This window comes from Marmota monax, unplaced genomic scaffold (genome assembly GCF_021218885.2).
Source record: "Marmota monax isolate L192 unplaced genomic scaffold, Marmota_monax_Labrador192_F-V1.1 WCK01_AAM20220418_F8-fsc00003, whole genome shotgun sequence".
Classification (NCBI taxonomy): Eukaryota; Metazoa; Chordata; class Mammalia; order Rodentia; family Sciuridae; genus Marmota; species Marmota monax.
Genome location: NW_026694084.1, coordinates 8,719,909 through 8,744,306, shown reverse-complemented (window position 1 = coordinate 8,744,306; position 24,398 = coordinate 8,719,909). Strand labels below are relative to the sequence as shown.

Below are 24,398 nucleotides of genomic sequence, written 5' to 3'. Positions count from 1 at the left end.
TAGCTCACTGGCAGAGCACTTGGCTAGCATGTGTGAGGTACTGAGTTCGATCCTCAGCATCACATAAAAATAAAGATTTTGGGTCCATCTACAACTAAAAAGAAAAAAAATGTTTTTTAAAAAATTAAGGTGTGGGCTGGGATTGTGGCTCAGCGGTAGAGTGCTCACCTCGCATGTGTGGGACCCTGGGTTCAATCCTCAGCACCACATAAAAATGAACAAAATGTAGATATTAAAAAAAAAAATTAAGGTGTAAAAGAAGAAGTTGTTTACGTAGGATACACATCAGTATATTGTGTAGATTGGATTTTCAAAGTAACTTTAACAAATTGTCACACAATTTTCTAATATTATCTGTACTCAAAACAATATATTTAGTGTAAGCTGCCTGGGTACTCATTTCAAAGGAAGAATAAATTTGTTTTCACTTTTTAGAAACAGAGAGCTTGAAGATGTCACAAAGGCACTCAGATCAAGCTAGCCCTGGAACAGGAAGTCAGGTGGACTCTCCTACCATCAACTGCAAGTGCTCCAGCTTCAGACGTTCTTGTTCCACATCTTCCTTTCAAGATAGTGACCATAACAAGTTGTCAAAATCTTTCTGCTGTAATAATGCAGATAAAGAAGTTTTGGGAAACAAAGAAAAAGACCCAACAGTAACTCATGAGCACCCTGAAACTTTAAACCTAGGCTTAACACATCCTTTAGAGTCTCCCACTCAAAGAAAGAAATGTGTCTTTTCTAGGAAGGAAATGGAGAAAACCCCAGAACTTTGTGAAACTCCTAAAGTCAGTGGGAAAAAATGTCTACTGCGGAGAAGATTGAATATGTCTTTCTCTCTTCTAAAGGGGGACTTTGAATCACGAAACAGTTCTTTAGAAAGTAGTATAAGCCAAGTTCTCAACTTAGAAAAAAAGATCCCAAGCAGTGCCACAGATTTTCCCAGGCAAAATGATTTTAGCCCATTAGTTACTAGCACATTAAAAACAGAAGAAGTGACATCCAACAGTCAAAACTTGAGACTAAATTTTTCTCAACAGAAGACTTCCACAATTGATGATTCTAAAGATGATTGTGACTTATTTGAAGTTGAATGTATATCTCCAATTCAGGGCAATAATTCCAAAGATTCTATCACACATGACTTTAGTGATAGTAGTTTAAGTGTTAATGATGAAAATACACATCCTGCACTTCTGGGCTCCTCTGGTAGTGGAACAACCTGTGGAATAGATGAGGACCTATTTGTGACTCCAGTAAGTAATCTTGTAGCGAATATTAAATTTAATGCAAGTCAAACACATTCTCCTTCAGCTGAAGTGAGACACAATGTTTCAACACCTGAAGACAGTGGTTTCAACTCACTTAGCTTGGAGAAGTCTGAAGATTCCCTCTCTGACCAGGAGAGTTCTTTTCAAGAACTATTCCAGAATCATAAGGGGACTCTCAAATTGGGGGACACCGTAAGAAAGTCAAGGCGTCTTGGAAGGTCGAGAAGACTGTCCACTCTTCGGGAGCAAGGCTCACAGTCAGAGACAGAGGAGGAAAAGCAGATCACCCACTCCAACCCTGAAACGAGACTCTTGACCACTTCAAGCACCTCAGAGAGTGGGCTGGGCTGTGATAATAAGAGTGAAGATTTGACCATAAGCTTCGAGAATTTATCAAGAACCCCAGCCTTGCAATTAGTGCATGAGCTCTTCATGAAAAACAAAAGGAAAAGATTTCAGCAAAAGGATGCCCATGAATTCTTGGAAGAAAGGGATGGGGAAACAATTGCCACCTTGCAATCTGTTCTTGCAGGACTGATTGGCAAAAAGATGGGTATAGAACAGCTGGACATCTTAACAGAATTAAAGTATAGAAATTTAAGGCATATTCTTGCTATGGTTTTAGATTCCTTGACTGCAGAGAGCCTGTACAGGTAAGAAAAGTTTATGAAATAAAATTTGCTTTTACTTTTTAAGTTGAAAAGTTTTTCTGAATTGAGTGTCCTGTTTTTCATGTGTTTGTTTCTGTCTTTGATTGTCTTACACTGTATTGTTTAAGTAACCTTCCCAGTAGAGTTTGCTAGTATAGTTTCTTCTTCTAAAGCCTGATTTAGAAGCAACAATATAGTTTTTTTTTCTGGATAGAATTTGTCACTCATTTAAAAAGAGAATTCCTAAAAGTTGAACTTTACATTTTCAAAATTGTAAGCTTTGTTCCACAGATTGTTTGAAGAATTAAGAATTAATATCCTATTGTTGGATACAAATTGTATTTAAGTTCTAACATTTGGTAAGAAATATTAAGAATGTGGTTAGTAAGAAATGACCACATACAATGGATACCATTTAATTATTTAAACCAAGCTCTAGAACCCAAGAATAATAGTTAGCTTTCATTTTGGGGTTTGGTCTTTCAGGGGCCAGGGGAATATGCATTGTTTCATTTTCATTGCTAACACTGCAGAAGAAATTAATTACTTTTGGGAATTACGAACTGAAGAATTTGTGTTCACAGATATCCCAGTAGTTTGAGTGATGCTACATAATTAGAACAGACAGACCTTTAGGACTACTGAAGGCAGGAACTAGAATTACAAAGACTAAAGGAAGAATGTTCATGCTGGTGATGTGAAGGAATTTCAGGATTGTCAGAAGACAGGACCCTCAGTAATGTCATGGCCAGGAAGGAGGAAAGTCACACAGAACAGGTTTTTGCTAAGTGGTGGTGGTGGGGGGGGGCATACAGGAGGGTAGTGAGTCTCTTTCTTAATGGGAATATGCCAAGGGTTTGGTTTGTTTTTATGGCCACTACTCCTAAACACCCTTCCTCACTGCCCCCCCCCCCTCCAATATTATAGGCTATTGTAACGAATTGTAGAATTTCATAGCTGGAAGTATTCTGAAATATTTAGTCTAACTATTTATTTTGCAGATGAGGAAACAACTCTATAGAGAAGTTAAGTGACCCACCTGAAGTCACTCGGGAGACAGGAATAGATCTAGGTCTACAACTGAGCTCTCTCATTTCTCATGATTAAATGATTAAGGTCTTTCAGAATAAACTTGATAGAGAATGTATTTGGTAGGACACAAACAAATATCCCAAATAGGATAGCAAACATGTTAGGCTTTCCTTAGGTTTGTCTTTTAAAAAATTTTCAAGAGATAAATTATTTGTTTAAACAATTAAGGAGATGGCCAAAACATAGGAATGATAATTTTTTATATGCTAGAGTATTTGGATATGGCCCAGTTAAAATAAAAAGTTGGGTGATACTTTAGGGTGCTCACTTGAATGAGCAGTTGACATTCATATTTTAACAATAACTTCTTCGTACCACTATCCAAATTTATAGTGTTTGTACTGCAGAATTTGTGTCTATAACCTTAGCAGTGCTGTTCTTGGCAGCGTGAGGAATAATGGTCAGTTGAAATGGGTGTGGAGAATATCCAATTATGTCACTCTCTTCCTCATTAATAGGTGACTATGTAAGGCACATTTGTTGGCTTAGAGAAAGGCAATGGCAACTCAAGTGGCCTTGGTAGGAAGAATAATGGTGTCGAGCATTACCTGGGCCCTCTAAAATGAGCAACTGCTTTTTTTCAGTCTTCTTTCAGTTATTGATAATAGCAATCATTGGATGAAAACTGTCTTTAGATGCTTCGTTGTTTTGAACTTTGTTGAATAAAACAGGAACTTTGGTGCTACTCACAATCATGTCTATTATTTGGCACTTATTGCTTTCAATGAAGGATTAATTTTTCTTATGTTTGTTTAGGTAAAATGGAAGAGATGTGTTGAATACCACAATAGGAGAAATCAATTTAAAATTCTTGTCCTACAGATGATAATCATTTTCTTGCATGTTTTATTCCAGATTTTGAATCTTAGTGTCACTTATCTTAATTTCCCACTGGACTCATTTTGGCCTTATATGACTACGTATGAAATGGCAACCTATTAAAATGCTAACATATACTTAATATTTATCAGGAATTCTTTCATAGAGTGAATTAGTATGAGACAAGATGTTGATCAAGTCATATTTTTAATATTTTTTTAAAGAGAGAGAGAATTTTAATATTTATTGTTTAGTTTTCGGCGGACACAACATCTTTGTTTGCATGTGGTGCTGAGGATCGAACCCAGGCTGCACGCATGCCAGGCGAGCGCTCTACCACTTGAGCCACATCCCCAGCCCCTCAAGTCATATTTTTAATGTAACTTTCTAGTTTAAGTTTATGTCCAAAATCTTTTAAGTTTTTCTTATTTTTTACCATCTATGAAAAATTATAATCTTTCAGAATACGTTCAATGTAAGGACTGATCTTTCGTTTCAGTGCTTGGAAAGTCAGCAAAAACTGGCGTGAAATTGTTGTTCAAGATAAAAAAGCAAATCGGAGGAGGAAATTTTATATCACACAACTGAAAGCAAATTCTGAGGTAATAATGTACACTGTACTTTTCTAAAATGGATTTATATAAATATCCAATCATTCCACATTGTGGAAAAGCTAATTTGGTTTTCCTGCTATATTTTAACCCTTTCCATTTAGCAAACATTCAATCATAATCTTTTTACTTTTTCCAAAATCCCTTTCACGCCATCTGTAAAGTCAAATAGATAAGTGAGCACCGAGAACATCTTGTTGAGTTTTGTGGGATTTATGCAGATTTGCTGTTAATAACATCTGAATACCAATGATATACTAGATCCCATTCATAAATCAATATCTTCATAGCATTTAAAAAAACTTTTTTAGTTGTAGATGGACACAATATCTATCTGGACACAATATCTATCTATCTTTCTTTCTTTTTATATGGTGCTGAGGATTGAACCCAGGGCCTCACACCTGTGAAGCAAATGCTCTACCACTGAGCTACAGCCCCAGCCCCTCTTTATAGCATTTTTTTAAATCCAGTCTTTTGAGTGCATATTACATGACAGTAGCCAGTTGTTCAAATTACAGTGGTAGGTAATTTCTGAAATGGTCTCTGCTCTCCTGGAGCTTTTACCCTGGAAATGATACAAATAAACATGTGACTACAATACAAGTTAGGGGAAGCCCAGAGTTATACTGGACATTTAAAAGAAGTGCACCTCAGACCAAATGATAAATTAGCAATTAACTAAGAAAATGACACACGTAGAGGCCTAGAGGTGATCTTGGCAGATGAGTACTTGTGAAGCACTCCTTTGAGGATTTGAGGTCTGGCTTTGAAGTGACATGAAAAGGCTTACCAAAGCTGATGGATTCTATCTACACAGGGACACTACTTAGTATAATGGACACCTGATGACTGTCACCCATATGTTTTAATAGATTCAACTTGGAGACCTTTCTTAGGCATGAATACCCAAAGAAACTCTTGAGAGTTTGCTACCTTAAGTGTTGTTCTAGTAAAAAGTATTTAATAACATATTGTAAGAAAATTTTACAATTAGATTAAATATAATTGAGATGAAGCATGGCATTAAATATGAACATCTAAATACAGATTAGTAGTTTTCTCATTTCGGGGAAATATTAGAAACTTTGAAGAAAAGTTTTACCTTTTCACCTGCAATGCTGCCTAGGTTTATTCAGAGCTGCTGGGCACTTACTGATGTAGCTGCTGGCTCCTGGAGCTTATGTAGTGAAGATATTAACATTAACTGCTTTTTCAATGTATGTTTTCAGAGTGCTGACTTATATACTAAAGGCAGAATTAAAAACACCTATTTTTAAACCAAGTACCTATTAATATTTAAACTTTTAGCTCCATTTACTGCTTAATACCTCCTGGGAAGGAAAGGGGTTCTGTTGGCAACCCCTCCAAGTAATTCTGGATAAAATATCCTCATATCCTAGTCATCACTTAAAAAAAAAAAGTGGTTTCTTAAAATATAGTATACATTTTACCTTTTTCTTTTCTTTTTTTAAAATATATTTTTTTAGTTGTAGTTGGACACAATATCTTTATTTTATTTTTATGTGGTGCTGAGGATCGAACCCAGGGCCTTGCACATGCTAGGCAAGTGCTCTACCGCTGAGCCACAACTCCAGCCCCATACATTTTGCCTTTTTCAAAACAGTTTTTTTATTTGCTTTTTAAAACTCAAAGTAATACATTTTTAAAAAGTTTAAAAAATGAAAATGGATTGTGGCTTAAAATAAAACATGGTATTCTCCTGTCCTACTTCCTACTTCCTGCTTCCAATTCTTGCCCCATCAAGGCAATCACTTTCAACTTTTCTATTCTTGACCTCCACAATTTTAGATTAAAATGCTTTTTGTGGGGAGAGGATACCAGGGATTGAACTCAGGGGCACTCAACCACTGATCCACATCCCCAGCCCTATTTTGTATTTTTTTAGATACACGGTCACACTGAGTTGCTTAGTGCCTTCCTTTCGCTAAGGCTGGCTTTGAACTTGTGGTCCTCCTGCCTCAGCCTCCTGACCTGCTGGTATTACAGGAATGCGCCACCACACCCGGCAAAATTAAATGCTTTGACTGATATTTATTATTTTTTTTCTGTAGAGGTATTAGTTTAGATCTCTAACCTCTGTTTTGTTTTTTTTTTATTTGTAGGTGGTCACAATATCTTTCTTTCTTTTTATTGGTGCTGAGGATTGAACCCAGGGCCTCACACCTGTGAAGCAAATACTCTACCACTGAGCTACAGCCCCAGCCCCAGCCCCTCTTTATAGCATTTTTTAAAAGGGGTTCTGTTGGCAACCCCTCCAAGTAATTCTGGATAAAAAAGAGATATGACCACTACTATCACTATCTAGCTACCTCCTCCTCACCCCAAATTCATTTATCCCTTTCTTCCACCTTATTACTGTAATTGTACCACTATTTGAGAATGAGTTGGAATTAGGTATTGACATCATTGAGACAGTATTGGGAGTATTATGACTTGTACACTATGATTACCTTTTATTTCCTATGTAATTCCCCTACCCCCAGAGTTAATAATTGCCCAGTTTTTCTCTTTTTTGCTCAGTGTTTCTCTGTACAGATCCCTGATTCATCTCCCATTATCCACCAGAACTGAAAGTCTCCTCTCTGTAAGTCTAAAACCAGGTATTCTACCTCTTCTTTCTTTTCCTCAGAGGTATCCTTCCTGGAGCCCTATGTCCCCTCATTCCCATCTGGACTGTTTGCTTTCTACCTAACCTATTTTAATGTGTCACTAACTAAACAGAAAAATTAAGAAACAATGTTGTGTTGTGATTTTCCTCATGCCTAAAAGCTCCTGAAAACTTTTTGTGTAAAACAAACAAAAAATGTGTTACTGGAAGTTCCTGCATGTAAAAATTAGAAAGTACAGATCAGGTGCTCATAATAGGAGCTCAATTTTTGTCTGTCAGCTTTGGAATAGTGAGAATGAGTACTAGAATTGGAATGCCACACCTTTTCCATTGCATTTCTTAATTAATTATTCTCTGTTCTCTCATTTTTGTGGAAAAGAGCAACCATTAAATTATTCCACTCTCACACTAAAATATTATCTGGTAATGCGATGATAGCCATATTTTGAAAAATTTGGGCACTTGTGAATGTGTGCTTTTGTTGACTGCTTCACTTCTTGTTCAAAAATAGTAGCACACATTTTAAGCTTCATGAGGATTAGACTGTTTTATTCACTTGGCACCTATTAAGTGTTCTATAAATATTTATTAAATGACTGAATGTTTCTTTTGTGACTGCAATTTGCTTCAACAACATATCTTTATTCATTTTGGGGTGCATGTACACCATGTTTGCCAACTACACTGAAATCCAAAGGGTGTTCTTTTAGTGTGCTTTTGGGTTATGTGCTGTGCTCTAGGCTGCAAATCATTTATTCAAGTGTAATATAAAAGCTATATTGAGCCCTTGGATAATTTAAACATGTTCAAATGTATTTGTCCTAATTTCTGAAGGCCAATATTTGTTCATTACTCTGTGCCTATATTTTTAAGTTGTTAATCACATAATTTTTCATGACCCACTATCTGCTTTTCCTATACTTGTCCTATTATAATTTCTCACAGTTTAACTCTCCCCACAGTTAGAAGCCAACTATGGCTAAGGACACTATTGAGGGAGAGGAAACAAAGCCTAATTATAGTTAGATATTGAAGGAAATTTACCTATAGTGCATTTTATTTTGATAATTGGTTAAGAAAGTCATTTTTTTTAAAAAAAACATTTTTCCCATTACTGTTCTTAACAAAATAAAAGGCTATACAAATTACTTATTGAAAAAGATTTCTTTTTGTTTTTAATTGTTTGTTTCCAGCATTATTGAGGTATAATTTAAAATAGAAATTATATATTCTCAAGGTATATAAGCTCATTATTTCTTGACTGAAATTTGAAAAATGTGGGAATCCAGTTCAGATGAGGGAGGTTTTTTTCTCCTTTGACAACACCAAAGCCATTAAAACTTAATTGTAAAAATGAATCTACACCAGGTATTTGCAAAATTCAGCTAAAGAAATTGGGTTTTATGATCTAACCAGTTTCATACTTCTTCTGACATATGGCTAAGGTAAGAAACCTTCAGAGAATTCCATGATATCCCATGACAAACTTTCAAAAGATTCTCCTCTTCCTAGACCTTGCCTTAAAACAGGAATTGCAAACTACAATCTATAGACCAAGTCCTGCCTATCACCTATATTTTTAAAGTAAGTTTTATTGGAACACAGCCCCACTCTTTGATTTACTTATTGTCTACAGCTGCTTTCTGAACAACAGCACAACTGTGTAGCTGCAACTACATGGACAACAAAGCCTAAAATATATACTATCCAGCCCTTTACAAGTAATGTTTGCAAAATCGAGGCTTACAAAAAAATGGATATAAATTTAACGTTAGAATTTATTGTTTTAATTTTTCTTCTTACATTTCTTTGACTATATTTCAAATGTTGGAAAGACTTTTGGGGAGTTAAAAGAAGGTCTAGGGGAAAAAAATCTAGTGGTATAGCCACATTTTAAACACTTAAATCTATATCCATCAGAAAGCTCTTCTCTCTGGGAATTTTTTTGGATAGTGTGGTGTTGACTCCTCTCATCTTTTACCACAGGAGGCTGTATTAAATGTTGAAGATGCTGCCACTCGCCTCCATCTTTTAAATCGCTCAGCTTTAAGATCAGTACAAGCTCAGGCTAAGACACCCAGTTCTCAGAAAGAGCAAGTTCCAACCTTATCTCCTTGGGGAGAAATTTTGACACCTATAGCAAGCTCTTCAGTTAACCATTTAAATAGTAAACAGGAAGAATATGTTAAGGTAGGTATTTATCATAAATTATTAGAAATAAATATTTGCAGTTTGAAATAAAGTGATTATCTATATGACACCAGGAGATTTAGTGTGTGTGCTTTCACTGCAGGTTGCCAAAACACTTTTTATTGATGAAGCATTAAAACCTTGCCCAAGGTGCCAATCCCCTGCTAAGTATCAGCCATATAAGAAAAGGGGACTGTGTAGCCGCACAGCCTGTGGTTTTGACTTTTGCGTGTTGTGTTTGTGTGCTTATCATGGGTCTGAAGAATGTAGTAGAGGAACAGCAAAGCCAAGAAATAGAAAAGATGCTCTCCCAGGAAGTGCCCAGAGTAAGCGGAATTTAAAACGCCTTTAAAGAGACGAAACATAAAAGAAGCATTCCCTCTTTGCAATGTTCTGTTTGTTGACTTAAAATTATGACTATTTTGAACACATGCAAATTTTCCCATTAATGACAGATGATGATTTATTTCCTATTTTGTATAGATCATAACCCATGTTATTGTATGTTTTAAGTGATGAGTTTTGAAAAAATTTTATTTTACGATGTCATTTTTACCCATTTTAATAACTTGGTGTTTTAAATAAAGAACTTTCAATGTTGTTTTATATATATATATATATGTATTTTGCTATTTCATCACTATATGTTGAAATGTTCTTCAATCAATTTTTAAAAAACAGTTTTTCAAATAATATTAAAAATTTTGAACTTAGAACCATATAGTTTTGGAAAATGAACTCTTGACTGAAATGAAATACAAATAAAGTATTTTCAGAAGTTCTGTCAAATTTACTCCATAATTTCAATCTTTCTTATATTTGGCATATTTTGATAACTTCCAAGTAAGTAAAATTTACTTAACATTGATAAATAGAAAGACATAAAAAAGTAAATTATGGGGAATATGTGGTCATTCATAATGGGAGTCTTAATTAATAAACCCCTGTGAGTCACACATTATAAGGTAATATTTTTAAAATTTCTTTAACTGTAATAACAGATTCCATTGATTCAGTGTAGTCAAGATATTACTATTTTGACAAATTTGGGCTGATTGGAAAAGATAGTTTTTAAAATAAAACAATGTACTAAATTATTTATAATATACATTATGGTTTAAAATACCTTTTTTCCAAAAATGATTTTAGGCTGGTTGCATGTTCCGTATAAAACAGCCATAAAAAAAGAGATAAGTTCTATTGCTAAACAAATTACTAAGACCAGGGAAACATTTGACAATAGTTTCATCATTCTCTCAGCTTATGTTTAGGTAATCTCTGTGTGTTGTATATATCCATGTTCTCACTGCATGCACAGATTTTCATATAGTTATCACACACTATTTTAATAAGATGATTTAAAGTGTTAGAAATAGATATGTGTGGGGAAATCTGCCATTAATATTAATTTATTGTTTAGCTATAAATTCTGAATTAGATCAAATTTTATCCTTTTCAGTTCCACAAAGGAATTTTTAAGACAAAAAATAAATATGATAACATGTTAGTTGTATTTAATAAAAGTTAGCCATCTTTAAATTTTAGGGACTTTTTGATTTGTTTGGTTCTAACCTAATTAAGTTCTCCGCCTCTGTTTCCTGCAACATCTTCTACATTGGGCCAGTTTACTAGTTAATGCAGTACACTTCAGGCTTAACTCCTTTTCTCCATTAGAAAAATTTTCTTTGTTTTTAGGAAACTTGTTCTGGTCCCGATTCTCTTTAATGTATGAAGTCACCCTTTTGGTTTATTTAATCCAAATTACTTGTGCTTGGCTTTGCTTTCTGTGGCCCATATTGAATCATATCTTCATCTGTCATATGAACATTTTTGCTATTTCATACTCTTGATTTTCTGCCTGATCTGTCATTCCCCTGGTGACTTTTTTAGATCTTAAAACCACAGATCCAGTTCCTTGACATGACTTTTTAAAATTTTATTAAAGAACAGGAAAGGAAGACAAAGATTTCTTGGTCACAGAGAATGTCATTTTCAAGGTCACCTGGCATCCTCTTTCCTTCCCCCCCCATCACTATCCCTCTGGTGTTGTATGTGTTGCAGCCACAGTTCCCTTGCAGGGCGCTGCTTACTGTGGTCCTCCTGTGGCTATGCAGCCCATTAGAATGTGATATTATATCTCACTTAGGTGGTAAAAAAAAAAAAAAACAGTGTTTACCACAATTATAGAAATAAACAACAAACACGTTTTATTTTCTACTGAAGGTAATCTTAAGCAATAGAAGCCGAAGGTTTTTATATTTCTGGTTTTACTTGGGATTTAAGTATTTAGATCAAATAGATATAAATGAAATAGAGTAAGGGCACATATTTTAATGATTTTATAATAAAACTTCCTGAAGAAGAAAATATCAGAGTAGTAATTCAACAGGTAAAATCCTTTTGGGTGGGTTTTATATTTGTGATTATACAATCAACGTTATCTTAATTATTTAAAGTTATCGTGTGCTGTCATAACTGACTTGAGTAGTTACCCCAGCTCTGTACTTCCATAGCATCCTTTATGTCCTCTGTCATGGAACTTAGTTGTCTGTATTTAAATCACTTTAGTTTCTTTTTGCATAAGCTCTGTGAAGTCCTAGGCCATATCATATTTGACTTAAAGGCCAATGTGTCCCTAGCATCTAGCATTCAGTTATTGAATGTGAATGGATTGTTTTAGTGCTGCTAGCCATTTAAAAAAATATTTATTTTTCAGTTGTAGTTGGACACAATACCTTTATTTTGTTTGTTTTTATATAATACTGAGGATCAAACCCATGGCCTCTCATATGCTAGGCGAGCACTCTACCATTGAGCCACAACCCCAGCCCCTGCTGCTAGCAATTTTAACCAAGTAAATCATTATAAACATTAGGCAAACAATTTGTCTTAATATAATTCATTAATTTCTTAACATTTGATTTCACTGATTAATGTTTTAATACCCAAAAGGTAGAATTTAAAGGATTTAATCTATTTAAGCATATACTCAGTGAATTTGTTTGCTACTCATTTTTTTAACCTTTATTATATTTATTTATTTTTATGTGGTGCTGAGGATCAAACCCAGTGCCTCACACATTCTAGGCAAGTGCTCTACCACTGAGTTACAGCCACAGCCCTGGTCTATTCATTCTTTTAGTTGATTTTGCCCTAGAACCAGTTAGGAGATAATGGAAGGAGCACTAGGTAAGGAGAAGGAAGATTGCTAGCTTCCCAGCCTCCTAGTGAGCACACTAGCTGGACTGCTTATTAGCTATGTCCTTATACAAGTCAGCTTCTAACCTGTTTGCAAAAGATGAAATTGAGCACACCATTAATTGATCTCATGCTAACTCATTTATTCCTTACAATGATTCTATAAGGAATTCATTTTTTATTCATTTTATATATCAGAAAACTGAAGAAAAGAGGTTAATAATTTGAGATCATACAGGCAGCAAATGGGGAACAGGATTCTCACTGAGGCAGTTTACCATCAGCAAAACTCTGCACAACTCTGTTGATGAACTCAGTATACATATAATTACAAAGTCTTAAATGTTTTGGTATTTAAGAATAACTATTGGTCTAGTAGGGAAAAAAAATCTAATTTAAAATAATTCTGCTTGAATAGAGTAGTCCTGAGCTCACAATTGGATTAAACAATTTTGTCATTTAAAAATACAAATAAATTTGGCTCAGCGGTAGAGTGTTCGCCTCACACGTGTCCTGGGTTTGATCCTCAGCACCATATAGAAATAAATAAAGGTATTGTGTCCAACAACAACTAAAAAATAAATTAAAAAATAGAAATGAATTAAATGAATATACCATTATCTGAGAGTAAAGTTTAAGACTTCCAATCCTGAGATTTTATAATCTAATGACATAAGCATTAAAGTAAGTATTCTCATATTCTAGTTGTTGCAACATTCTTATCAGTTTTGGTTATTGGGGAGGGAAACAAGTAAGAAAGTTTCTCCAGACATTTATTGATGGGTATACTCTGAGTATACCTGTGTTCCTGAGGAAGTTCCAAAATAAGAGCAATAAGTACATTTGGTATTTTATTTTTGTATTTTGTTTCATTTCTTTAAAACAACATAGGAAAATCAATAAATTTTTGACCTTCTACTGATTTAGGATAAAAATCTCTGCCTTTCTATGATCTGCCCCTTGAAGGCCTTGGTGACTAATGGGCAGGAATAGTCTGTCTGATTTCTTGATTCCAGGAAGGGCAGATATTTCCAAGTTCTCTCCTCCTAGTTTGGAAGAATAGTTAGAAACTCATGGCAAATAATATAAAGAGAAACAACACTTTAAGCTTTATCATTTTATACTAGTGTACCTATGAGCACAAATGTGGATGTTTAAGATTAGCTATTAAAATAACTAAGCTTTATTATGAATTTCTTTAGTAAGAGTTGAGTTGCTATTGAGAAAATATTTTTGTTACTTACTTGGCAAGTAACTGTGTAAAGCTAAGCTTTCCCATTACCTTTGCTTAATTTATGACACAAAGCAAAACTGTCAAATTTTTGACACAAAAAATTTACTGAACAATTTGGATATTTAATGTTAATGAATTATATCATAATTTATCATTAATTTGTCATAAATTGTACCTGTTTAAAATTGTGTAACATCTAAAAAAATGCTTTATTTTAAAAGATTTTTAAATCTTCATTTTTGTATGAAGAAGGAATGTTTCAAAGATGATACTAAAATATTCCACTAGGGGGCACCAAAGACTTATTTATAGTGATTTTGGCATTTCTTCAAAAAAGTAATTTTAGCTTTTATGTATTTGACATTGATATGCTATGACATTGCCAAATAGAGGAAGTGTTCCTTGACTTAATTTTTAAAGTGTATATAGAATAAATTTGGGGAATAGTTATTACTCCGAGTTGGTAATTAAAATATTTTAGCTGGCTTGCAAGAGCATACCACCTTCCCGGATGCCTGCTAATAGAACACCTTGTTGGCAGGCTCTGGTTTGTATTTAGGCCATCTGTGTTTATTTGCCCAATGGCTCTACACTCCTGGCTCCCTTGTCATGGACTGTGGAGCCAAAGAAATGGAAGGAGCAATGGAAATATGGCAGGTGAGTGCTGGTTATGAAAGTAGTGTAGTGCTACCAGTGATTTACCTCCCAATTCTCATTCCTGCAGAAAGGTAGTTCTGGGTTCAGGGCTTAATCGCATAGGTTACTGTGAATGTCTACTTACCTAGTTACCTGCCTAGGTTACTGTGAATGTGTCCTAACAGACCCTGTACTTCTATTTACTCCCCATTTGAATCTCTCCTAAATGTTTATTGTAGTTTATTTGTAATAAATGTAGCTCTAATCACATGGCTTCCTATTTAAAATGTAGCAGAATTTAGTCTCTCTCAGTGGTCATGACTTTCTAGCAATCTGCCCCACCATTTCATTCGGTAAACTTTATACCAGCCAAATTAGACTTCTTGCTGTTTTCTAAATTTCCCATGTGATATCTCCTGCTTCCACCCTTCCTTGCCATATTATATTCCATCAAAATCCAGCTAATCTTTGTTTCCATGAGTCATTTTCTGATCTCTCCAACAAGATGAAAATTTTACTTTATTTGAATCAAATATTTATCTCTTTCTCATCATATTTCTGGTGTTTCTTTTTTGTATTAAATTCTTATCACCCACTATTATCAAGTTTCTTAAAGGTAGAACAGTTTTACCTCTCTACCTCCTTTAGCATTGTGTCTTGAACATGATAGAATATACAGAAAGGGTTAGTTGAATTGCTGAAATAATAATGATTGATTGTCATGTGATACAGTATACTTATCCAAACCTCTATTTTCCTTACTTTTTCAGGTGGTAGCATAGCAACTTCAGTTATAGTTGTTTTGAGAGAGCTGAAATAGACACCATCTTTTCTGCAGCCTTCCAACCACTTGGAATTTCTACTACATTCCATTTTCCCTCCCTCTTTGCCTTTGCCAATGCTGTTTTCTCCCTGGGATTGTCATTTCCTCCCTGCCCCCAGTGCCTCTTCTACCTTTGAATGCTCAGGGCTCACCAAGACTATCACCTCCCTCCTGCCCCAGGCTGGTTACCTCTCTCCTCCTCAGTGCAACTGGAGGCCGTTTGCACTGTTATCATCACCCTATCAGAATTTGTGGTTTCCTCCTTAGACAGTAAGTTCCTCTTACCTATGTCTGTGTCCCCAGTGCTTACTTAGTCTGAACCACAGCTCCATGTTTGTCAGTAGCCATCCCTGCCACTTCTCTGCCCAGGCTAGGTGAACTGTACATGGAGCACATTGGAGCAGAAAGAGGTGCTCCTAAGTCTTCTGTATCCTTGTTAAAAATGAAAAGATGTCAAGGCCACTGACACCAGAGGCCTTCTGTTTTTTTCTTTGCTGCCAAGGAAATGCAGGCTGCTGCTTCTCTCCATATGCACTGATACACAGTGTAATTGCCCTCATTTTCAAGTTACCCTGTTAGTGCTCTTGAATTATTTCCTAAAGAGTATAAATGTTCTGGGGCAGGGCTGTTTTTTCTTACCTCCCCTTAGTGCCTCAGTATCTGCTACTACAATCCTACAGAGGCACTGTAAATGATTAAAGGGCTGTGGAATCCCGAGACAGGGACTCCAGTTTAACATATTTATATATTTTTATTGTTGGTGGCTGATTTTTATTTTGGCCAGGCACTAGACTGTGTGCCTTGCAGACATTATCTCATTATGTTAAGAGCAACCCTATGAGAGAGGTACCCTTATTGTCTAATTTTTTTTTTCAGATAATTTAAGATTTAGAGGGGCTTAAGAACATAGTCATCCCACATTAGTAAATTTAGAGCTGGGGTTAGACAGCGGCTGTTTGATTTTACATATTTGGTCTTGGCTTCCTCCCTGCTCATGCCTTCTCTGCACCAGCAGAACTTTGGGTCTGCTGTTTCCTGCTTCATTAGTGGGAATCACTTGCTGCTGCTTGTTTAGCCTCAGGTAAGCAGATGGGAAATTCAAGCTATTGGACTTTACTATTTTCTCTTTTCATCTTTTTCTGACCACTGACACTTGATTGGGAAATGAAAATTTGAGATCTTTTATTTTGACCAATAATGTTTCCTACGACTTTTAGTAATATAATATGTCTTCAATAAACGTAGTTTATTTGTTTAGCACATTTATCGATTTGCTGCATCATGCCAGGTTTTGCTTTAGTTGATGGAGTTATAATAGTTACTGACATGGGTTAAAAAAATCCCTTTTGGAACACAAATTCATTTTTTAAAAGGAAACAGATTAGAAGAGGAGAGAAAAAGGAGAAAAATATTCTGTATTTGTAAAAATCACAACATTCTAAAAATTGAATTATCAGTGTATGCAAGAAATAAAGCAAAGGAATGGAATATATTGACAATTAGAATAAATCTAAACCAACAGGTCCAGATGGTAGTTATCTCAGATAAGTTAATAAATTACCTAATGAATATATTACACTAATTATATTCTTCAAGAAATTATGAGTTGTTAGGATGTAGGAAAAATGTCTTTTTTCAGTTAGATATAATATGGATGAGGGTAGTTATACAATATAGATAGTATCACATAATATAACAAAAAGAAAAGATAATCAGCAATAATCAAAAGGAGAATGAAAATAATAAATTTCATAGCCTGTGTTTCTAAATTTCCTTGTCACACCTGCAGTTACTTTAGGAGTTCAAGTGTGGGCATGGGAATCACACACTATTAGATGTTGAGTTGCCACTCAGCTCCAAGGGAAAACACTCAAATGTACTGCTCTGCCATTCTGGTCCATTTATGTATAAAAACTTAAAATATAGTTTAGTTGCTTGAAAATAAATGAAGACAACCCAAATGAGAACAAACAAACTATTTATTCTATGGTTGCTATAACAGGGGAATCAGCCAGGATCATTTGTATTTTTCAGAGGCTGGAAGATAAGCAGGGAGTGGGGAAGATTTAACAGCAAGAAAAGAAAAAGGATGGCCAGGTCCACTCTGCCCAGATGTTGTTATGTGGGGAGGGGGTGTTAAATGGAATCCAGTGGGCAGCCTGTGTGATTGTTTGGAGAAGGAATTGGCTTTCTCTGATTGGTCCTGATTGGAAGTGGCTGCAAACTTAGGGAAGCTGGCAGTCACTGACCCAGTCCTGACCATTCTGAGCCTATTACTACAAAGGTTGTGGTTTGATTTCCAAGGCTGGTTGCTACAGAGGTTATAGGTCAGAGTTCACTCTCATATATCTTAAGATGCTATTGTCCAGTTGCATATTAAGACTTTGGGCCTTGATAAATATCCCATTATCACTGAAAAGTGAAATTAACGAGTTGTATCCTTTGGTGCTATTCTTCTTCACACTCAGAAAAGTTGAGAACAAGCCTTAAGTTGAAACAAGCTACCATGCCAAACCCAAGGAAGAACTGGTACTGTCATTAAACAGAGGGTTGGATGCCTCAAAATATGCTCTTGATTGTCAAGGAGATCTTTAATCTACACATTCTATTTAGTCTCTCCAGCAGTAATTAGGAGAATCATTAAATAAATCCCTGAGGACTGGGATTGTGGCTCAGCGGTGAAGTACTTGCCTGGTACATGTGAGGCCCTGGGTTCGATCCTGAGCACCACATACAAATAAGATATTGTGTCCAACTACAACTAAAAATTAAATATTAAAAAGAAATAAATTCCTGAGATTTCTTACCCTGAGCAGATATACTTTCTTACCCTGAACACGGTACATAAAGTAGCCCTAATATAAATTAATCCTTGCCATTCAGAAGATCAGTGTTTGATATGTGGCTCAAAGCTATCATTTTTCTCTCTAGAAGCTTAACATGGTGCTGCTTCTGTTCTATTCCCCAGTTACACTGGCTTCTGACTATGTCACAATTTTAGATGACTTGGGGGAGACTGTCTGAGATGCTCTCCAGGGTTCCCTAAAGTTGAATTTCAAGTATACAAGATCTGTAAATAAGGCAGACTTCAAATTTGCCTTTCAAATTTGCTGATTACATGTCTAGAATCAGAAGATAATAAACAGAAATTTGATTCCACTTATGTAGGTAGAGTTTCCATTAAAACCTTTGGTTTCAACAATGATATACACTAGTTGTAGGAAAAAATGACTTTTGGTAAAACTACCTAGTGTTTACCATCTGGGGATAGAGTACAGAGAAAGAATATGAGAGTAAATAGACAGAACTCAAAGTAAATCGAATCCAGACATCAGGGAAATGCAAATAAAAACCACAAAGAGATACTGCATCATACCCAAGAGGATGGCCACATTGAAAATGTCAGAGATAAAAATGTCAGGTGAAAAATGTCAGCCAGAATGTGAAGTCAGAACCTGCATCCACTGCTCATGGAAATGTAAATTGGTACAGCCAATTGGGAAACCAGGCTGTCCGCCCCTGAGCAGATAGAAACCTAAGAGAAATGAAAATATATGTACACACAAAATTTGCACACGAATGTTCATAGCCTCATTATTCATAATTGTCAAAAGGTAGAAACCAAAATTTTCATTGATCAGTGAATGGACAAAATGTGATATAACCATACATTGGAATATTATTAAGTCATAAAAAGGGAGTACTGATCCCATACTACAATAGTAAATGAACTGGAAGACATTATGCTAAGTGAAGGAAGCCAGACACAAAAGACCACATGTGGTGTGACTTCATTTATATGAAATGTCCAGAATAGGCAATATATAGAGAGAAGGTAGATTAATGGTCGTTAGGGAAGGGAGAATAAAGGGATTCTGAAAAGTTATAGTGTGTGTTTGAAGTGATGAAATATTCTAAGTTTATAGTGATGGTTTAACAACTCTGAACCTACTTTAAATGGGTGCACTGGATATGTGAATTATATATCAATAAAACTGTTACCAAAAAAAATCACCAAAACATTAGAAGAGGTTATAATGTAGGTATTTGGGTCAAGTTATTGTCAAATTATTGTCTTTGAGTTCTCATGCTGGTTTTTAATCTTTTAAGATTATTTTCAGGGACAATGCCCATATAAGACAGTGGCCAAAGAGCAAAGAACTTGGATTCAGGGAATAGAATCAATTTGTGACTTCAATATTTTCAAATTGTGTCTTTCTATAAATTATCTAAGTGTTAGTTTCCAAAATTGTAAATTGAGAAGAACAGCACTAATCAGGCTCTTGTTAGGTGCTCTTAGTGAGAAAGTAATGCATTAGCTGCTGTTATTGTTAAAACAGATTATTATCATTATGGCTACCTGAGACAGGAAAAAAAAAAAAAGCTCATCTGTGAACAGAGCATAGTGTATAATGCCATGGAGAGGAAATCGAGAAGAAGTTCATTTCAACAAGTACCTACTGAGTGGTGATATTTAGTAGTGGGTGTGGTGCAGAGAGGAGGAGATTAAAATAAGATGAATCTCTCTTCACCCCCAGAATCATACTCACTGGTAGTGATACTAGGGGCTGGGAATGCACCTTCTTCTTGCAGTGATTTTAATATCAATATAGTTATAAAATGGGGTTTGCACCAAGTACAGAGGAGCAAGAAGAGAAGCCAATGAGAGAATACTGAAGGAGATGACCCCCAAGCTGAGTCTTGAGGAACAAGAAAATTTCATCTGGTAAAGAAAAAGCCAAAAGTTTTCTTTTGTGGCAGAAACAGGAAGTCCATAGGCAAACTCCTACAAAGTCCATTTATGTGCCATCAAATTCTGAGTTCCAGTGTCAATTGCAAACTCAAAATCTTCATTTGGATGGCCAATAGACTTAGGTCCTTCATAGCATTCCCTCCCTCAGTCGATGGCTGCTCTGGCCTTCTGGCTGTTCAGGCTGAAAACCTTGGAGTCATTCTCAGCTACTCTCTTCCTTTCCCCCATTCAACTGCTCAGATACTTCTCTGAGCTCCCCTTGAAAAATGTATGCATTTTATGCTTTAGACAAAGAAAAACTGGAGTTGGCAGAGGGACTCCTAAACCTGTGTTGCCTGCTCTGAACCTCTATCCACTCTTACCTGCCTCTACTTGTGCTGTCTACATCCTCTAGACAGCACCCAGGACAATCTTTTCACATAAAAGTAAAACCAGGACATTTCTCTGTTCAAACTCTCCTGTTTAGGACCTGTGATTATTCTCCCCACACCTCTTCTTACCTCTGCTCTCTTCTACTCCCTCTTGATTTCATCTCACCCTCTGATTTTGTCTGGCTGAGACAATAGTTTATTTTACTTTTGTCTTTTCCTATGTCATATTGAAAAAGCAATAAATATAACTGGGCAGGTGTTAGCTTCCTTGGAATGTGAGCACCAATTGTCTAACTCCTTGCTTAAGTATTTGCATACCTGCTGGCCCCTGCCCAACCTTGAGTGTCCTCCACACTGAGAAAGCAAATGTGGAGCCACTGAAGGTTTTAAGTAAGTCAGATTGGTATTCAGATAGATGATATTGCTTTCAGCATGGAGAATGGATTTAAGGGGAACTCCACTGGAAGCAAAGGCTGGAAGGGAAACAAGTGAGGAAGTTTTTACAATAGTCCAGATGGGAGCCTGCACTAAGGCTGTGGTTGCTAGTGAGAATGGAGAGGAGATTCTAGATTGCAGAAACACTTTTAGAATTGGCAAGACCCAATGCTTGACTGAATATGGGGTTTGGAAGGAAAAATTTAGGGGGGAAACTCCTAGGTTTCTGGTTTGAGAAACCAACTGGTACATGCAGCAGTCATTAGGTTTTTGTTAGAAGATGACTTTGAAGATGATGTGGAAGATGTGTTTCTTTTGGACATTTGCATTGGATACATTGCTGTGTATAGTTGTTATATATATATTTGGTGCTGAGATTGAACCCAGGGCCTTGTGCATGCAAAGCAAGCACTCTACCAACTGAGCTATATCCCCAGCCTTCCTCGGGTAATTTTTAAAACTTAGAAAACTGGAAAGTGCAGCAGCCCTAACTGGAGAAAAGGTGCGGGGAAGGATCTGGTTCCCAAGGCCGGTGGGTATTTAATTTTTTCTACAGATGTTGTGTGCTGAACTCCTTCTGCTCCATCAAGACGCCTTCGTCCTCCTTGGTTCAGGACCAGCCGGCCTGGCGTCCTCGCGCGCCCACACCCCGGGGCCAGCCGGCCTGTCGTTAGTCGGGGACTTCGCAGTTCCCTGGACGGGGCAGGCGGGGTCCTGCTGAGCGAGCCCCGGCCTGAGCCCGGGTCTCCACGGCAACCCGCCGGCTCCAAGGGTCTTTTAAGGGCGACAGCTCTCCAGGGCCCGCTCCCGGGGGGCTGCCCAGAGGCAGGAACCGGGGAAGCGCGGCGTGCGGCGGCCGCATTGTCTCGCGCCATAGCAACCGGGCGCGGCGGGGACACGCGCGCAGCCCGGCGTCGCTCTCCAGCAGACGGCTCTGGCGGGAGCCGGCACCTTGCAGCGGGCCCCGGGCGCGGGCGGCGGCATGCCGAAGAAGCGGCTCACCGCGGGTAGGTGCGCGGCTCGCCCCGGGGCCGGACGCGGAGCCGGGCCGCGCCTCGCGCAGGACGCTGGAGGTTACTGCTCGCCCAGGCGTCCCCTCTTCCTGACGGTCGGAAATCTGGCTTCACCGCCCTCGCATTGCTTTTATTAGGAAATTCACCTCCTCCCCCGTTTACATTGGCACCGAGTTGCTTTATCTTGCTTAACTCTCCATTTTGCAGCTGGAGTAACGGAGGCCTCCGTGGAGGAAGGTTAACTCCAGGGTCACAGTGAATTAGTGACCAAGCTGGATTCCAGAGGCCTGGCCTCCCCACTTCCATCTTGAATTCCAACTTAAAATTCAATCCATGTGCAGAGAATGAACAGAGGGCCAAAATTTTACAGAGCTTACCCATGTATAAAGTAGGGCTGGGCGCTGTCTCCGATTATTTCATTTACTCTAAGAGGAAATCAGATTTGAGTGAGATAATGTAATATTTTATCTTGTTTCAGAGCCACCAGATATTACAGAAGAAGAATTTGTAAGTAAATTTTAAAGGGGCTATTTATTTTTGCTTTTTTTTCCCAATATGAGATATCGTATCATAGATGAAAGCTGTGTGCTTTTCCTTTTTTCCTAGTAGAAGCTTTGATTTAGTAACAGTGGTGAAAACTGGGTACAAGACCTTCTTATATTCTTTAGAAGGAGCCAATTACTTCGTCTGATGAATTTTGATCATTATTAAAGTTCTTTCACATAAACGATCTCACTTGATTTCTCTGAACTCTTTAGCGTCTCCGTGAGAGGTAGGGTTTATTTCCATGGTTTTGTTGTGATGTGACGCACAGTTCCTGGTTGCAGTAAACATTAGTAAGTAGCATTGACTGATAGTGATTAATTTATAATTCCTTTTCAAATTTCTTAGCTATTATTCTTAGTTCAGACTTCTGGAGAAGTTGAGTAATAATCAGTATTTTGCCAAATTATACACATCATCATTTAGACACCTACTATCTTCAGTATGGGTTCATCTGTATTTCCTATTGTATATTTAAGGGACTTGCCCCAAATTACACACGGGTAGGAAATAGCAAAGCCTAATTCTTACTAAGGTCTGACTCTGAATCCAAGAGCTCTAACCACTTCTGTTATTTGCTTATGTCCTCCAGCACTTATTTCTCTTGTTGGCTGATTATCATATTTGCTTTTGGCTTTTTATTCAACAAGCATGAATGATTGCAGTCCTAGAGGGATAAGAACTAGAGAGGAGGGAGGGCTGTCTTCCTGGGTTGGCAGCTTCCACTTTGACCTTTACAGGTCTTTGCTGTTGAGACAGAGAAAGGGAGAGAGGCAGAGGAACCCCCACCTCCACCCTACACATACACCAAGGTAGAGGTACACAGAGTTAGTCAGATATTCCTCCCATCTTCTGGCCATGTTGGCAGAGTTCTGTTTAGTGGGGAAACATTTTAAAGCTTCTTCAGGCCTTAAGCCTGAACTGCTCTTTGTTCCAGTAGGAGGTGAACATTTCTGGAGCCAGCTGATCCTTTCTTCTAGGATTCCAGCACAAGCTCTCTGAAGAGCACTCAGTAACATACCCCTTGATGTTTGAGCAGTTCGCTATTTCAGGCATTTGACCCAGTTTGCACAGCTTGAAGACTCTATTAGCCCACCCCCTTGGCTTCTTTAACACCACTGTCTCCCAGTTCTTTAATCTTTCATTTATTCCTTCTTTCTAGCTTCTCTTTTTCTTTTCTCATGAAAGTATTGGCCTTCTTCAGGATTTTTTATTCTTCAGGATTTCTCTGCATGAGCTCCTTTTTTGCTTCTTGAGCTCCTTTTTTTTTTTTTTTTTTTTTTTTTGGCACTTTCAAGTCTCATACCTCTAGCGTAGATACCGCTTTTGATGCCACTTCTGTATAGCCAGTGCTATTGGGCATCATCTGGGTGTCCCTACATCACCTCAACAGAACTTTTATCTCTCTTCCTGATTCCCAATTCTTTTTCCTTCTCTTTTTCTTATTTTGGTTAATGGGGGTCCTGGTCATTCAGTCACTCAAACAAGAGCCTTTCTTCCTCCCCTGCCTGTAATCATTCACCAAGTTTCTTTCATAGCTAGATCTTTTTTTCCATCCTGATGGCTACTGTCTTATTTCAGGCCTGTATCCCTGGCCTGGACCTTGGCAGTGGTCCTAACTGATATCCCTGTCTTCAATAGTCCCTTTGCCAACTCCAGTTTTTCTTTGTCTAAAGCATAAAATGCAAACTCCTGTTCATGAACTGTACTGGTGACCAGCTACTGCTTTGCTCTACCTTTAGATTTTTCTTTTTTCCATCCTCTGACCCTAGCTACCAGATTGCTCTTAGCTCTTTTTTAAAAAATTACCATGTTACACAACCTTATTATCTGCTTATTATGACCCACATTTCACAGATGAGGAAGTTGAAGTTCACAGGGGTGAACTTTGGCTACACGTTTAATAACTGGGGGAGCCAGAATGTCAAATGCCTTTAGCATTCAAACTTTTCTATAACTGTTTAACCTTCTTTAACCTTACCTCCCAATATTTCTCTTGTGATAAAGATGACATTCATCCTGTTTAGGGTTTGTAAAGTACTTCCACATGCCTTCTGGTCCAGCCAAACTACCCTGCTTGGCTCCCGCCTTTGCTGTTGAGTTTGGTCTCAGTTGCCCTTTCCCATC

At 37.2% G+C, this 24,398-nt stretch overlaps 2 protein-coding genes across 4 annotated transcripts in view; both read left to right on the top strand.

Moving 5' to 3' along the window:
- Window positions 1–447: 447 nt before the first annotated feature.
- On the top strand, window positions 448–9,660 carry Fbxo43 (F-box protein 43). The gene is made up of 5 exons (XM_058585602.1): window positions 448–1,924; window positions 4,332–4,434; window positions 7,773–7,775; window positions 9,062–9,265; window positions 9,369–9,660. The coding sequence occupies exons 1-5, from the start codon at window positions 453–455 to the stop codon at window positions 9,615–9,617; spliced, it is 2,031 nt and encodes a 676-aa protein (XP_058441585.1). The 5' UTR covers window positions 448–452; the 3' UTR covers window positions 9,618–9,660.
- An 11,952-nt stretch (window positions 9,661–21,612) lies between these two features.
- Window positions 21,613–24,398, top strand: part of Rgs22 (regulator of G protein signaling 22) — a 110,288-nt gene continuing 107,502 nt past the window's right edge. For all 3 annotated transcript variants that reach the window (XM_046465007.2, XM_046465008.2, XM_058585641.1), the window contains exons 1-2: window positions 21,613–21,722; window positions 22,207–22,235. In XM_046465007.2, coding sequence (XP_046320963.1) covers window positions 21,698–21,722; window positions 22,207–22,235 — 54 coding nt within the window. In that variant the 5' untranslated portion in view covers window positions 21,613–21,697. The remainder of the gene's footprint in view (window positions 21,723–22,206; window positions 22,236–24,398) is intronic.

Excerpts from the sequence above, each read along its gene's own strand:
- Fbxo43 (XM_058585602.1), top strand. The coding sequence starts at position 453 with ATGTCACAAAGGCACTCAGATCAAGCTAGCCCTGGAACAGGAAGTCAG. Across the intron at positions 1,925-4,331 it reads ACTGCAGAGAGCCTGTACAG|TGCTTGGAAAGTCAGCAAAA; the intron begins GTAAGAAAAGTT and ends CTTTCGTTTCAG. Across the intron at positions 9,266-9,368 it reads AACAGGAAGAATATGTTAAG|GTTGCCAAAACACTTTTTAT; the intron begins GTAGGTATTTAT and ends CTTTCACTGCAG.